The following is a 17,392-nucleotide window of genomic DNA, read 5'->3' as shown; positions in this document are numbered from 1 at the left end:
GTGAATAGTACCGCCGAACAACCCAATTCAATAACATTGGTCCTCCTGCTGTCCAATTTTTCATGGCAAGCATTCAAGCTGAAAATATGATCTTGTGAACCTACCCCAAGGAGCTTTTAGGAGAGTAGTAGAATAGAGAGCAACAAGGTTTTTTTTAGATGCTACACAGCTATAAACATTTAATTTCATTCATTGGTTTGTATCATTAAAATAATATATAAATACATCCATGCAGCCATTGAAAACCTACATACAGTTCAACTGCCATTTGCAAAAAAAGAAAAAAAAGAATATTTACATGATTTCTACAACATTCCAAGTCTTTAAGCAATGCACGATTTACTATAAATATCAAGTATACATAATAACCTTTAGACTTACTGTATATAGGCATTTAGCTGGCTATATAAATATAATGTCCCCGAACACCAATACATACAACATTGATAATTACAAGTATGTGGGTGGATTGTCCAATAACACGGAATAATCTAGGAATCTTTACTCAGGACAAATACTCAGTCAAAATGGAGGAAGTAGGGAAAAAATGTGAGTTGTAGTTCTAGCGTTGCAGAATGAAAAAGGCACAGAAGTAAAATCCAAAAAGTGGACATTTATTCAAATAAATAAGTAAAAATCAGTACATAGAAAGGCAACGCAAATACTCTACGAATGTGTTCTGGTCAAACTAGATGCTGTGATGTCAGTAAACAGATAATATGGCCCACATTGGCAAGAACACAACATGCCTTGGCACGCTGACACTTTTACATTGTGTGTGGCTCTAGTAACCAGTCCACAAAACATTCAGAACGGTCTCTTCTTGGCATTAAGATTGTGCTCGTCTTATCAATATATCATTCTTAAAAGTGAAGGAAAATTTCTATTCCAACCAGTTCCTTGCACGGCTCATTGGCCTTAGTGAGTAATGACCTTCAATGGGTCCGTATTATGCAATATCCAGGAAGGGAAGCCAAACTGATTACCTGGCTGCATACAGTGGGCTAAAGGATGATGCTTGTTAAAATTCCCAGAATACTATATTAAAAAATTTATTTGCACTTTTGTTTTAACCCCCTTAAGGACCAGACAATTGTTCATTTTTGTCTTTTAGTTTTTTTCCGGCACCCTTTTTCCAAGAGACATCAGGTTTTAGTTTGTTTAACTTTCCTGTCTACTTAGTTGTATGAGTACATATTTTTATTGGATAAGTTGTAGTTTTTATTGACTTTATTCATTTCACCATGCAATATACTGAAAAACAGGAAAAATAAAATTCAAGTAGGAAAAAAATAAAAGCTGTTTTGCTTTGGCGTTTTTGTTTTTACGCCATTTATTGTATTGTAAAAAGCAAGATCAGTAACTTTTTTTCAGTCAGTTGAGATGTACGAGAACTTATTTTTTTGCGTAGTGAGCCTGCAGTTTTAGTGACTCCAATTTGATCGTATTTTATTGTATTATTGGGGAGGTGCTTTGATAGGTTTCTCTTTATGGTGTTTATAGTACAAGGTTAATTTCATATTTTGATATATCGGACACAGCAATACCAAAAATGGTTGTTTTCTTTATTTTTAACAGATAAAAACTACAAGCTACCCTCTCTTTATTTTTAAAAGTTTTTTATTATAGTTTTTTTTTTAGGTCACTTAAACTTGTAATCATTTGACTGATGGTTCTATATGCTGCAATATCACAGTATTGCTGCAAATAGTTTAAATGGAGGTCTCTTATGAAGCCGGAGGCTGGGCTTCTCAGGAGTACCAAGATGGTAGCCATAGGGGGGTCTTCAGCAGGCTCTCGGCTGCCATTGGTAGTTGATGTGCGTGTGGAGCAGGTTCAACTCCTGAGCCCCTTCACACATGCGGGCCCCAGTGTGGTCGTAGATTTACGTCATTTTGTGGGAAGGGTTAAACATTTAACAGATCCTGAAAGGTTGAGCTGGCCATATACATTACATTAAATACATTTTCAATTTAACAATTTAAAAATGATCGGCAGACAATTGTCATGTTGGCATTTTTGGCTATTTTCTGGAAGCATTAGAGTGGTTATTGCTGAGTGTTTTTTTAATACAATTGTTCAGCCTTCATTGTAGGCTCCACACAGAACAAGTAATCTTATAAGCTAGTGGCCTTAACTAGAAAGGATGGAGCTAGGTGTTTCAGCTTGCTAGATTACATTAGAATTAATGACTACATTACATAGCTCATTGCTTCCCCACAGTGCACTGATCTTACATGGTGTCTGTGTCAGCCCATGGAACAATACTGACTGCAGAAAAGTGTCAAGATAGCACATAGTTGTTGGTAGGAGAAATGTTGAGGGCAGTGATTTTTCTATCTTGAGACTGTTGTAGGAGTCTCTAGCTGGTGCTTTGTAGATAGAATGGGTGGAAACAGAGCAACCGCAAAAAACAAATACAGTTTTGTCTCTTGGGAAATGTAGTCTAGACGCAGGCAAGATGGTCAAGATGTAAATAACAAACCACAAGAATAGCTGCAAGAGACTGAATGGGAGCTAAAAATAAATTAATACAAAAGGTAACAGGGAGGGCTCGAAGATTCATTATAGTGACAGCCAGATGATTTTTTTTTTTTTAGGTCCATAAAACCCCTTTAAGGATTACAGAAAATGTCTTAAAACACAAAGTTGGGAAAGGTTTATTCAATAATAAAGCTTCATCTCCCACTCACATAAAGTGCACTTAGAAAGCTAATAATCCTTTAAGAGACTGACACTTCGGTGACGTGATACAACATATAAATGTAACATTGCTGCTTTGCTATTCAGCTTTCTCATACTTAAAATTTCTCTGGGGTGTTGATCCTTGAAAGAGAGAACATTAACTAACTGGGCAGAGGTGAGCACAGAAGGTCCTCATATTGTGCTGTGCTGGGGGAAGGGGATATGTGGAGGGAGTGTACATGGAGAAAGACTACTAATGAGAAAAAAGGGCCAAGTAGATGACCTGTCACCATTTCATATACCATATTTCTATTATCCAGTGCATTGATACATGCATATATTCTGTTCTCCAATATAATTAAGTGCTAGCTAGCTATTAAGTAAACATAGGAGGAGTCTGACTGCAGGGTACTATGAAATACATACAAACCTACATGAATAGTAGTTACATTGCCAGTTCTGATTTCACATTTCAGCTATACTTGTCTTTACAGACTTGCATCCTTCATTAAGAGAGATGGGATCGTAGATGCAGGAATGAATGCCTCAGCTATCACACAGCTGTCTTCTTCCCTAGCTGCCGGGTATCTAAAAAATATACATCTGTCTTCTTATTTACCCTTCAAGTTAGTGTTGCGCGTCTGTGGCCGATTGTCAAAGGTTTTTGCATTTTACATTTAAACATAGTATCATATCCATTATACAAGAAGTCTTATTGGGGTGGGAAAGTCCTATTTTCAGTGCAGTAACACAGAGATGTGCATCAGCTCCTGTAACTGTCACTTCCTCTTTGTATGGTGGCGAGCATGAAGATGCAACCATTTTTATTTTCAGATTTCCTCCTAGAAAATAAACTTTTTTTTCTTTAAGAAACTAACCATGATGGATTCTTAGATGATCGCTATCGCAGATGCGACAATCAGAGGTTTCAAGCACTCTCAAAAATTCAGCCAACAGTTGTAGTCAATGGCTTTTCACTTTACTATGGTGGGTTAGTGTGGCTCCAGTTTGCTCTGAGAAGTATGCAGGAAGTGTACGATTCTCATACTGTAACAAAGGCATAGACAACTTAAGCCAACATGGCGATTACAGCCACAGCGAGTAAATAGCCCATAACTGCTGCGTGAGTTTAAGGCATTGTTCTTACGTTTTTAAATAATTTATAATACTTGATTGTCTGGACACAAAATGAAAGCAACAGTCCAAGTGGGAATAATAACTGCACAACTGAGAGCAGACAAATAAAAACCCACATTTTTTTTTGTGAAGCCGCTTCTCTTCTAGGGCAGAGACTCTTAGGAATGGGGATATACTGAGAAAATACAGAGCGAGCTTGAAGATCATGTTTCTCCAGTGTGACCTGGATTCTTCATTCTTCTACTATGGACGGTGAAATCTAAAATAAGAGAAGACATTATTGTGGTCAAGCTTCTAAATACAGTATATGTTACTGGTGCTCTATTAACATTAACATATTAACATTAACATATATTAACAAGTCACAAAAAAATCCGACTTCTTGCCACTTGCTTGACAAAGTACTCTTGCAGCTGCAATGTGACCCCATTCACAACTATTGTGCTGTGAAATAGCAGTGGCATTGAGCGATCCTTGGTCATGTAACATGTGTTATGGCCAAAGTCACAATGTAGCCCTAGCCTAAATGACAATGAGAAAACGCCTCACCTTGTAAAGTGGCGACTTTCTTCATGCACCTCCATTTCTGTACTCTTAAACTCGTTGAGCTCTTTCCTTATGGCAGCCTAAAAAGAAAAAGAGAAACGTTATCCAAGTAGAAAAAAATAGCCGCACAATTAGCAACTCATCTACTTACAGAAAGGAATAAAGAAAGGTCTCTACAAATTGCTACAACAATGGAATGATTTCATCAGAACAATCTGAACACAAGTCTGTACCTAGACCCATAGCTACAAATAAATCTACATATAACTCTACACAGAGCACAAAACATAGATCCTAAAATAGAAACCAAACCCGTTCTATCCATTATATACGTATTTAGAGATAAGCAGATTGCTTCACACAACTCCATTCCACGGTCCAGGTTGGTGCTTTCTGGCTGGGAACAGAAACAGCACTAATTTCCTGAGCTTTCCGAGTTCCCCGATGTGGAGTCTGATTCATCTGCCAGGACTGACATTATTGTGTATCATGCGGTACACAGGCGCCTTCTCCCCAGCCTGGCAAATTCAGGAAATTCCTGCAGCTCCTGCCAAAGTGTACCAACCTGGACCGTGGACCACAGAACGATCTGCTCATCTCTATATGTATCCTTTGAAACTCTCTTAAGATCTGCACATTAGGACTTGATGCCGGCTAACACTGTATGAAGTTGTTAAATTACGAAAGCCTCCCCCTAATGCTGTATCATTTTTCCTCGAGTGATCCATGCTGACAGTGGTATTATTTTCTTCATTACCACTGGGAAATGTTCCAATTATAACAATAATCGTTATGTATAAAGGGGCTTTAAATGTTGGGAGTATTGCCTTAGGTTGCAGAGAGGACCAGTCACATTGCATCACATGCGGTAAGCTGGAAGGCACAATGCCTTCTAATCTGCTGTAAATAGGTTTAAGGGTTTTAATATTTTTTGTTACAATAAATATTATCTGTAACAGTTACAATTACAGAATATTTTAGATGAAAGAAAGCCATCCTTAATAATGTGCTTATTCTAATTTGCAAACAGATGGATGATTTCAAAGTACAGCACAATTAATTAGATATCAGAGACATTTGGTAATCCTTTAAGAGCACAGATGAAAAGAAAAGGCGGCCTTCTAATTAGCAGCTCCGAATTCCTCTTTTTCACTGGCCTCACGGCTGACAGGATGTTACGTGCAGAAGGGATGACTTGGCTTAACTAAACTAACACAAATTATGACAGCTGATTTTGGGATTGACAGAACAAAACCCAGCTCCTGAACCTTTAATCTGTTCATAGCCAGCGCCGTTATAGTCTGTGTGTGAAAGGCATGCCATCTTCTGACCCAATTTTTCTTTTCTGATTCCTCGAAGGCCATTCACACAAATTTTGGAAATACAAAAATAAATGAATTCACATGTTGTGTACGCAACAACTATGCCACCATAAAGTATATATAAGCCACCTGGAAGCAAACTATTAATTACCTGTAGAAAATGTTGAAAAATAATAAAGTGAAGTACATTTTCAAATACTTTGAACTTACCATGTACTAACGTACAGTATGAGTTACATCAGCTTTACCTGCACATTAATGGGTAAGCCATACGACAGTGTAATGGGAGTGCATGATGGGAGAATTATTACTAAAGAATACTGAAGGGGTGGATTGTGGGAACCCTTGGATCTTGGTATAATGCTTCTGTGGAAAAGCTTTGGCTCTCATTATACTCATAATAGGGGCTTTGCTTGCCACCAATGTGAGGGAGGTGTGGGAGCCAGATGTGGCTCTCGACCATCTCTCAAAGCTGAACATGGCTCGCAAACAGTGGCATCAGACATTCCAACACCACTCAGGCAATGACTTTCACAGTCTCACTCAAGTACGCGTGCAACTGTGATTTAAACATTTTCAAAAGTGCATTTCACTAGTTCCCATAGTTTCAGCTGTACTTCGTCTATATTTGCGAAACAGCCTAAAATATCTACGTTGTAATGAATTCTTCTGATTTATTTATACCCACTTTACATTTAGATTCATAGATAACAGATCCCTATGGCAATCAATGGTGTGAGGCAAGGTGGCACATTATATGGAAATGTGCTACTGCAGAATTGTCAAATCACACTTGTTTTCTTTTAAAGAGGACTACATTAAGGATGTGTGCCCACGTAGCGATTTTTAAGCGTTTTTGCCGCGATTTTCGGCGCGAAAACGTTTAAAAATCGTGTACAGAACGCCCCCCCATGCATTCCTATGGCATTCCGCACATGCTGTGCTAATGCTGCGCTTTTTTCCACGGCGGAATCGCATAGCGGAAAAAGTCGCAGCATGCTCATTCTTTTGTGCGGAATCGCAAAGAATTGCCGCGATTCCGCACCTATAGGAATGCATGAGAATCGCTGACTTCCCGCATGTGGCTATGCCCACCATGCGGGAAGTTAAGAGTCTCATTTGCGGTTGGTACCCACGGTGTGGAGGAGAGGAGACTGTCCTCCAGGCCCTGGGTACCATACCCCTGTAAAAAAAAAAAAGAATAAAAAATAAAAAAATCGGGGTATATTTACCTTCCAGCGTCCCGCGCTGCATTTCCAGCCTAAGCGTTCCCAGTAATGCCTTGCGGCACGGTCCAGTGATGAAGTAGTCTCGCGTGACTCTAGCGGTCTCGCGAGATCGCTATAGCAACGCGAGACTACGTCATCACAGGTCTCGCAAGGCATTACTGGGAACGCTGTGGCCCGGGAATGCAGCGCGGAACGCCGGAAGGTAAATATACCCCGATTTTTTAATTTTTTTTAGCATTGTAACATTCTTTTACTATTGAGGCCGCATAGGCGGCCTCAATAGTAAAATCCTGGTCACACTTGTCAAACACTATGTTTGACGAGTGTGACCAACCTATCACTCCTTTCCAAGCGATGCTTCAAATCGCTTGGAAAGTGCTTGAATATCGCACACGAAAATCGAGGCAAAATCGCGATCATAATCGCGGTAAAATCACGGTGAAATCGCGCGGAAAAAACCGCGCGATTTCTGGGAAGGAGTCCGGTTTTTGGTGTGCGTTTTAACATGCACCGTGGGCACATAGCCTAAATGTTTCATGTTGATCTGGATACATGATTTAGTAGTGGCTGCAGAGCACACAAAGTTTTTTTATTTTTTTTTATTTACCCTCTATAGCAACCAAAGTGTTTGCCACCTAATGAGTTAATTTGTTTTGTCGAAGTGCGTGTTGTCAGATAAAACTCCCAGTGAAAACTTCTTCCCCTTGTATGATGTTGACCAATCATAAGCAGGCAACACACTTGAAAGGAAAGTAGAACCTGCCTCCAGCATAGTTTAGAGCAGATTTCTCAGTGTGAGAGAGCTATGTCACATAGCTTTGATCTCATGGTCCAACCTCCTGCAGGAGTCCATGTATGGGGTGCGGGCAGTACAACTGATTTTAGCGGTGTTACATTACAAACCCTTCTATAGTGTCTCTTGATTATGGAGTGTAGTGTGTCAGTATCACACTTAAGTATGCTGTGCTGAAGCAACTTCTATTTGCTCTGCATTAAGTTCAAAGCTGTCATTACATCTCACACGGGAGTAACTTGCCTATTCTGGACTACTTTTCTGTGAGACATGTAATAACAGTTTGCTCGGCACGCACTACAGAGTGATTACAAATTGAGCAGAACAGACATTTTGATTATTGACACATCTCCAGAGACCTAGAGCTAATAGAAGGGTTTGTAATGCGACACAGGTAAATTCAGCTGTGCTGCCTCTCACCAACTGGGACCTTATCTGAAAGGTGTTAGTCATCTGTGCTTTCTGATCATGCAGGAGGTTAGAAAAGGAGAACAAGGCTGTATCATTACATCTCACACTAAGGAATGTGCTCTAAGCCATGGTGAGGGTGTATTCGTTTTTCCTTTAAGTGTTGCTGCCCGTTTATGATTGGTCAGTATCATACAGAAAAGTACACGTCCCCAGTGGAAATTGGCTGACACACCTACTTGGACTTAAGAGTTAACTCATTCGGTGCCAAATTCTTTTTATTGCCAATATCGCCACAACAAAGAGGTGAAATAAAAAGAAAAATAGGTATTATTCCGCTTTGTAGCCACTTTTATATCTGGTATACACTTCAACATGAAAAATTTGAAAGGTCCTTCAAGTAAAATAAATGAATTGCTCTTGACAAGAACTATAACACTATGGTAAATTGTATAGCTTAATGTACCTGGAAACATTTTTCTTTAGTACTGTTCTTACCATCTGTACACAAGTACTTGTTTTGGATATACAGTACAGTTGGTTTATTCGCACTAGCGATGAGCAAATTTTAGCTATAGCGTGAAACCACTGAAGTAAAACCATTATATTTGCAGGTTTTAAATGTCCAAATTTCAGGAGATTCATATACATTAAGTTACAAAACATGAGTATTGTGTTCAGTCTGGGAGAGGTATGAAAAAACTACCGTACTTCTGCTGTCATTTTAGGCGCTTTCAAAGAACCTCTTGTTTCTCTAAATATTAATCTTATTTCAGATGTGTAGAAAAATACATATAGCTGGATTTGTTGGCTGCACAATAGTTACAAACCTAGACAATATATTACATACAAAATATCTGAATTGACATAATGGAATATAATAGTTCATAAATGTATGTTTGTCCTTGCCTTGTCAGCTGGCGTTAACCTTGCCCAGGGCTTATCCGCGCGGCGGTCATAGTCCAGCGAGTCAGTAACCTCTACATATTCGTTGAAGCACAAGATACGTCTGGCCTGCAGTTCAGCCACTGAAGGCCTCAGGCTGAGCTGTAAATGAGAAGCAGAGAAAGGAGAAGACAAAGTAGTTACAGCATCCAGCATCAAATGTTAATTGAGTCCATACCCTATATTAAGCAATTGAGGAAACTATTCTTACAACAAGGGCACTGAGAATTGTCTAAAAATAAGAATATATTAATATATGACCTAAATATACTACCAATGCATTTCTTCACACTACTGTCCTACACACAGTAAATCATTGGTCAGGAACGATACAAGAAAATTGTATATACAGTGACACAATTACAATGCATGAGTGTAAGTTAAGGTGAAGGCTCTCCTTTAAAAGGATCAGTCACCAGAGGGATGCATTGCATTATTTAATAAGTATCTTAGCCCGAATGAGGCTATTGTTTTATTCACTTATATAACACTATTAATTCCACATTCAGTATGTTTTTGAAGTGTGGGATGAAACCCACACAAACACAAGGAGAACATACAAACTTTTTGCAAATGTTGTCCTTTGTGGGATTGGAGCCCAGGACCCTACAGTGCCAATCACTGAGCAAGGTCCTCTAAAGTAAAATAAATGAATTTCTCTTGACAAGAACTATTACACTATGGTAAATTGTATAACAATCTACCTGAAAACATTTCCTTTAGTACAGTACATCAGTACCTGTTTTGGATATACAGTTGGTTATGCCCACTAGCGATAAGCAATTCCAGCTGTAGTGTGAAACCACTGTAGTAAAACCTCAATATAGTATATATTTTTACTGTAGCTCCACTACAGATGAAATAAACACTTATTGTCAAGTGTCCCAGATGGGACTGCTTGTGATCAGCTTAAGGTCAATGGACCTTTCTAACATGGGATGATTGTTCAAAGCAAAGAACCTCTTTAAAACATCTTCATTGAGACTTGTCAGAACATATGTGGGTTGATGTTCTATGACCACTGCCAAAATGATTGGGTCTTGCCAATCCTCCAAAGTCATGATTCCTTACTCCTTTAAATCAGATCTCTGGAGTTTGTAATTGGAAATGTTCCATTTCTGATATTGGGAGAATGATCATTCAAAATCCAGCCACACTGCAGGTAAGGGCAGGCTTCCTACTACAGACTTTGCCCCTTTCTTTCAAATCAGAGATCTTAAAGTGCTGTTAGAAGCAATGTGCTCCTCGTTCTTAGAATCTGTGCAGACAACAGGCCACAAATTTGTTCGACTGTGACATCCTCTGAGACATCAAATATTTTAAGTTGATTCAGTGCTAAGCTAAGCATTAGATCTTGACTTGGGTGTAAGAGTATTTTTAATTTCCAGTGCAAAAGTGTCTGTCCTACATCAGCCAAGAATGCATACCTTCCGTGTCAGCCTTCGCTTGAGTTCTCGTCTTGCTTCCTGTTCTTCTTCTTCATTCTTTTCTAAAGGTACAATAATATGTCAATATTTTTATTTTTAACTCATAGGAGAGCTAATTTGTTATTAACTCAGCGGTTACAGAGCGGTAACAACTTGAATAATGTTACTGGTTGGTAATAACTTAGTAAAGTACAAGGCAGCGTAGGGTTAGTCAAAACAGTGAGATCTTGCTTTGTCACAGTGTGGAAAGTCACAGAGGTTGGTGGGATCTCACTCTTCATGATCTCACAACCCATAAACACGGAAATTACTTTTGCTACAACGTGGGGCCCTTTATTGGGGCATTAACCTCTTTTTTGATAAAAAGTGATAATTAGAAATATCACCAGTCAGTCTGCCAACTGTTTTCTAAAGTAAAAAGGGCAGTCCCAGACTGGTAATAAGTACTTTTTAAAGAGTAGCTGTCATTTTTATTTCATAAATCAATAGCAGACATGAAAATAAGTAACTATGTAATATATTTTATAAGATAGTTTTTCTCCTCCAGGACTGATTATTAACTTTCAAAATTCTCAATTATCCGACTAAATCTGTATTCAGTGAAGACAGATTGTTACACTACTGAGATAGGAGAAGATAGTTTTTGCTGGTAAGATTCTACAGAAAATAGATTGCCTATTGCCTCCTCTTCCTCTGTCCTCTCCTCCACACAGAATCTTTAGAGTAGCAACTACTATCTTCTCTCTCACTAATGCAACAATTTATCTTCACTATAAACACATTAATCCCCAGAATTGAGAATTTTGAGAATGAAAGATCAGTCCTGAAAAAAGCCGATTTCTTTGATTGTAATACATCCCAAGTTTCTTATCTTTATGTGTGCTATTGATTTATGAAATAAAAATTAAAAATGCTTATATTTTAATCACTATGAGCCCTATTCATCAACACTGGAGTTGGACACGCTGTTCTTGTTGAGAGGGCGTATTGGAGTCAGATGCTCCTGATTCAAGAACCTTTTCAGGAATCTGGAGAGTCTGATGAGCGGCGTTGTACTTCCATGCGCCACGCCAAAAGATTTTTGGTTTAGGAAATGCTGCAACTCATCTTGAATTAGACATGCTGTGGGGTATGCCCACGATCCACTCATTTTAATCAGAGCTGTGAGAAACTCACGTGAAAACGGCAAAAGTCCCAATATTTTGTCGCAAATCCGAATTGCGCTTAAATTTTGTAACAAAGCTTTTGTGCCAGAGTTGTCATGAAAGCTTTGTTGAATTGGGACCTTCAACTATACCTTGGCTGACTTGTGTCTGGTTTGACTATGGTCTGTTAATTTCTGTAGTTATTTTCAAAAACCCAATGAGAAGGATGGGATTGTGGCCATCCCATGCTGTGATTATCGGGAAAACAGGTAGAGAGGTGGGTTGCTGTAAATACTCTAGAAGTAGAAAAAGCTGCTGTGCCTGACTACTAGCGAAATTGATGGGAGATGGGGCAGTGAACAGTGCCTACTGAAGAACTGGCGAGAGGCCTGCTCTGACTAAGTGGAGAGGGCTGAAAACTAATTTTTACTACTTGGGTGTTGTCGATCTAGCTATTTTTGGAATACAAGAAAACGTAACACTTTTTCATAAGTTACGGTCTGTTTTTTTGGTGGGAAGTAGAGTTGAGCGAAACAGGTCGGTCAGATGCCAAAGTCGGGTTTCGCCGAGCGAAACCCGACCATAGCGTGAGGTTAGCCATGTGGTCAGAGACCCAAGCGACAAAGTCGGATTCCACAGAATGCTTGCTTGTGACATTTTTTTTTTTTTTTTCAGCCAATGAGCAAGGACGTACACTGTGGGCAACGAGATGACATGTGCAGCGTCGATCGAGAGGGAGAGATTGATTTTGCACACTTTAAAAAAGCGGTCCGGCATGTAGGTGTCCTCCACTCCCTGCAGACTTTGCTTCCCCATTGACATGCATTGGGTTTCGTGTTTCAGTCGAACCTCCGACTTTTCAGGATAGTCGGACGATTTCGTTCGACTCAACTTTTGAGACCCTAAAAAAGGCAAAGTCGCTCATCCCTAGCGGAAAGGGAATACATAAAAACACCATTTTTGGTATTTTTTTTTTTTTTTTTATTTATTTACCATGCAGAATAAAAATGATGATTGTTATGTAGCTTGGGTTGCTTAGGGGCTCAGTGATACAAATATGGTTTGGGTTTTATTGTTTCTTTTTTTAATAAAGCTTATTTTGAAAGAAAAAAAATGTATTTTATTTGTAGTTTAACTTTTTTTTAAAGACAATTAAATATTTCAACATACTTGTTTTACAATATTTATTAGTCCCACAAAAGAACTTGAGCCATGGTGGTAAAACAAAGGAGGACATTTCATTAGTAATGAAAGCCTATTTTAAGGGCAAGATATATATCTTTGTACTGCGTTAGCCAGTAGATAGAAAAATATTTAGATTTCATACAGGAAAGATATATATCTTTGTACAGTGTTCAAATCTAAATATTTTTCTATTTTATGGGCATAACAAAAGGTGATATTACTTTACTAACGTCTTAAGATGTTCCTTTGTTCCAGTTCTTCACAAGTTGGTCTCTGACTTAATCGCCTAAAAAAATAAAATAGAACAGGCCATACATAAGTTGAATTTCCTTGTGAAATGCTTTCAAAACACAATTGTGCCAATAACACCTGATTAACACCATCATAAGGCCTACAAAAGTGGGAGAGAGAAGACACATCCATATGTGGTCACAAAGGAATGCCAACCATGAAGAGCATTCTGTCTTTATATGTACCCTCACTAGTCTTTATCATATCCCCTCATTTGAACATCCTTTACATACACTACTGTTAAAAAGTTGGGGTCAATTTTGTATTTTCCATGAAAACTCATACTTTTATTAATCAAATGAGTTACCAAATGAATTTAAAATCTAGTCCAGACATTGACAAGGTTAAAAAAAAAAAAAAAAAAAAGATTTTTATTTGAAATAATAATTTTCTCCTTCAAACTTTGCTTTCGTCAAAGAATGCTCCCTTTGCAGCAATTACAGCATTGCAGACCTTTGGCATTCTAGCAGTTAATTTGCTGAGGCAATCTGGAGATATTTCACTCCATACTTCCAGAAGCTCCTCCCACAAGTTGGTTTGGCTTGATGGGCATTTTTTGCGTACCATACGGTCAAGCTGTTCCAGCAACAGCTCAATGGGGTTGAGATCTGGTGACTGCGCTGGCCACTCCATTACAGATAGAATACCAGCTGCGTGCTTCTTCCCTAAATAGTTCTTGCATAATTTGGAGGTGTGCTATGGGTCATTGTCCGGCATTTTGCGTGTATTATTTAATGAAGCTGCCAGTTGAGGACCTGTGAGGCTTCGATTTCTCAAACTACAGACTCTAATGTACTTGTTTTGTTTCTCAGTTGTGCAGCAGGGCCTCCCCCTTCTCTTTCTACTCTGGTTAGAGCCTGTTTGTGCTCTCCTCTGAAGGGAGTAGTACACACCACTACAGTTTCTTGGCAATTTCTTGCATGGAATAGCCTTCATTTCTCAGAACAAGAATAGACTGTCGAGTGTCACATGAAAGTTCTTTTTTTCTGGGCATTTTGAGAGTTTATTGTAACCAAAAAAAGTACTGCTCCAGATTCTCAACTAGCTCAAAGGAAGGTCAGGTTTATAGCTTCTCTAATCAGCCAAACTGTGTTCAGCTGTGGTAACATACTTTCACAAGGGTTCTCAAGGGTATTCAGGGTATTCTAACCATCCATTAGCCTTCTTACACAGTTAGCAAACAGAAAGTACCATAAGAACACTGGAGTGATGGTTGTTGGAAATCGGCCTCTATACACCTATGAAGATATTGCATTACAAACCAGACGTTTGCAGCTAGAATAGTCATTTACCACATTAACAGTGTATTTCTGAATCATTTAATGTTAGTTCATTGGAAAAAATTGTGCTTTTCTTTCAAAAATAAGGAAATTTCTAAGTGACCCTAAACTTTTGAACGGTAGTGTAAGTTTCTGCAATAACCTAAGATTCGATGAGGATCTGTCTTCGGGTTAAGTGTCAAGTTTTTGCTCTTAATTTATTACTGCTGCTTCTCTGAGTGTGCAAATTTTATTTAGGCTATGTGCACACAATGCGGATCCTCCCGCGCGGATTTTACTAAATCCGCAGGTCAAATTACCTGCATTTTTCCTGCGGATTTCTTCCAATTTTTTTCCGGTTTTACTGCGGTTTTTGTGCGGATTTCCACCTGCGGATTTGTAGAATGGAGCAGGTGGAAAACTGCAGCAAAACCGCACAAAAGAAGTCACATGCTGCTTTTTTTTTTCCGCACAAAAACTGCAGCATGTACACAGCGTTTTTTTTTGGTTTTTTTTCACATAGTCTTTAATGGTACTGTACATTACCTGCAGTTCTGCTGAAGATCCGCAGCGGCGGATCCGCAGCAGAATCCACACCGTGTGCACAGGGCCTTAATCTGCCATACGGTTCCAGAGATGCCTTTATGTTTAGTGCTACTTTTTATGATCTTTACCTATAACACACACCAAACGAACCTTGAGCAAATATATAATAGCCAAAAAAAGGATACAGAAAACCCCAAAAGCCCAACATTTTTTAGAAAGGCTAAAATAGCTAAAAACACGAGAATTGTATATATTAAAAAATTATTTGTCACCCTTGGATGAAGCTTTTTATAGCGAAACACGCTGCCGGTGTGGTGGGTCCATGGCTCCTGGCTTTACTGATAATTATTAGGCAATCACTAGGCATTAAGGACACTGCTCTCTCCTGGTTCTCCTCCTATCTTTCTGACCGCTCCTTCAGTGTTCTGTTCTCTGGCTCCACTTCATCTCCTCTTCCTCTCACTGTCGGGGTACCTCAGGGCTCAGTCCTTGGCCCCCTTCTCTTCTCTCTCTCTACACGGCCCCAATTGGACAGACCATCAGCAGATTTGGCTTTAAGTACCATCTTTAAGCTGATGACACACAACTATACACATCATCCCCTGACCTTACCCCCGCTGTACTATAGAACGCCACTGACTGTGTGTCTGCAGTCTCCAACATCATGTCTGCTCTCTATCTGAAACTCAACCTCTCCAAAACTGAACTTCTTCTGCTCCCGCCATCTACTAACCTCCCTAAATCTGACATTTCCCTCTCCGTGGGTGGCACCATAATAACACCCCGACAGCAGGCGCGCTGTCTGGGTGTTATGTTTGACTCCGATCTCTCCTTCACCTCCCATATACAATCTCTTGCCCTCTCGTGCCGCTTACACCTAAAGAACATCTCTAGAATCCGCCCTTTTCTCACCATGGAAACAACAAAAACCCTCACTGTCGCCCTGATCCACTCCCGCCTGGACTACTGTAATGCTCTATTTGGCCTCCCCCTCACTCGACTCTCCCCTCTCCAGTCCATCCTTAATGCAGCAGCCAGGGTTGTCCATCTGGCTAATCGTTACTCGGACGCGTCTGCTCTTCGCCAGTCGTTACACTGGCTGCCCATTCATTACAGGATACAATTAAAAGTACTTGTTCTCACCCACAAAGCTCTCCACAGTGCGGCACCCCCTTACATCTCCTCCCTCATTTCTGTCTATCGGCCTAACCGACCGCTGCGCTCTGCAAATTACTTTCGACTAACATCTGCCCTAATCCGTACCTCCTATTCCCGACTCCAAGACTTCTCCCGTGCTGCACCAATCCTCTGGAATGCTCTACCCCAAGATATTAGGACCATCCACAATTTGCATAGTTTTAGGCGCTCGCTCAAAACACATTTGCTCAGAGCGGCCTATCACATTCAGTAATCAATGTCATTTTATGTTTGTGTGTGTGTGTGTGTGTGTGTGTGTAGCCCATTCACTATCTCCATCTATCCCCCACCCCCTGAAGATGGCTGGACCATCATTGCCTGAAGATGGCTGGACCATCATTGTAAATACACCATTGTAAATACAGAGGTGTACTTTGTATCTCCCCCACCTCATGGTAGATTGTAAGCTCTCACGAGCAGGGTCGTCTTATTTCGCTTTAATTATTGTATTGTTAACGTTGTTACTTATGACTGTTGTGTTTGAAACTGTTCAACTGTAAAGCGCTGCGGAATATGTTGGCGCTATATAAATAAAGATTATTATTAGGATTATATGGTGGTCTCTATTATAACTTTACATATATTTTAATTCTATGTACCTGCTCTGTTTCTATTGTGGGCTGTGCATTATTCACATTTAGTCACTATTTCTCATTCTACAATTATATTGTTTATATATGATTGTGCTCATTTTTCCTCCATAGACAGAGCAGTTATATTATACTATATGATATCATGATGGTTTGATAATTTTTATGTACACATTATTGTTATGATATTCACATATTACCATTTGTATTTTGTATAACCGATTGTACGGTGTACTCCTCCAGTGCCTAATACGACTCTTATTCCTAGCCATACCACGTTTTCTCCTGTACTTGTGCCTTCCCCATTTTTTGTCAAATAATTTTTTAATATATACAATTCGTGTTTTTATTTCAATCATAATAAAAACTGCTATTTTAGCCCTTCTAAAAAAGTGTTGTTTCTATTCTTTACCCAAAGAGGTGTTGCTTACAAACAAGGTAATAATACAGAGCAGCCCAAAGACATGGTCCCAGAAGATCCTGTGAGCCATGCCCCCTTGTAAAGACCATAAAAAATAGCACTAAATAAAAAGGCCCATCTCTCAACCTTTTGACGATTAAAAAAGACAAAAACAAAAACCTACAATACTCAGAGGAGCAGCCAGAATAAAATAAGGGCAAAAAGTGGACACTTTTGACCTGGAGACAGGTCCTCTTTAATGTTTAGCTCTAAGTGATTACGAAAAC

The 17,392-nt window shown here is 39.3% G+C and overlaps 1 protein-coding gene across 4 annotated transcripts in view; it reads right to left on the bottom strand.

Annotated features, from left to right (window-relative positions):
- Positions 1-593: 593 nt before the first annotated feature.
- Positions 594-17,392, bottom strand: part of PHACTR2 (phosphatase and actin regulator 2) — a 284,129-nt gene continuing 267,330 nt past the window's right edge. For all 4 annotated transcript variants that reach the window (XM_073575682.1, XM_073575684.1, XM_073575681.1 and 1 more), the window contains 5 exons: positions 13,053-13,108; positions 10,493-10,554; positions 9,030-9,167; positions 4,372-4,448; positions 594-4,081 (listed from right to left, as the gene is read on the bottom strand). In XM_073575682.1, coding sequence (XP_073431783.1) covers positions 4,066-4,081; positions 4,372-4,448; positions 9,030-9,167; positions 10,493-10,554; positions 13,053-13,108 — 349 coding nt within the window. In that variant the 3' untranslated portion in view covers positions 594-4,065. The remainder of the gene's footprint in view (positions 4,082-4,371; positions 4,449-9,029; positions 9,168-10,492; positions 10,555-13,052; positions 13,109-17,392) is intronic.

The sequence above is a fragment of the Dendrobates tinctorius genome, unplaced genomic scaffold (genome assembly GCF_039654945.1).
Source record: "Dendrobates tinctorius isolate UK_male_01 unplaced genomic scaffold, ASM3965494v1 ptg000046l, whole genome shotgun sequence".
Classification (NCBI taxonomy): Eukaryota; Metazoa; Chordata; class Amphibia; order Anura; family Dendrobatidae; genus Dendrobates; species Dendrobates tinctorius.
This window is presented reverse-complemented; position numbering and strand designations above follow the sequence as displayed.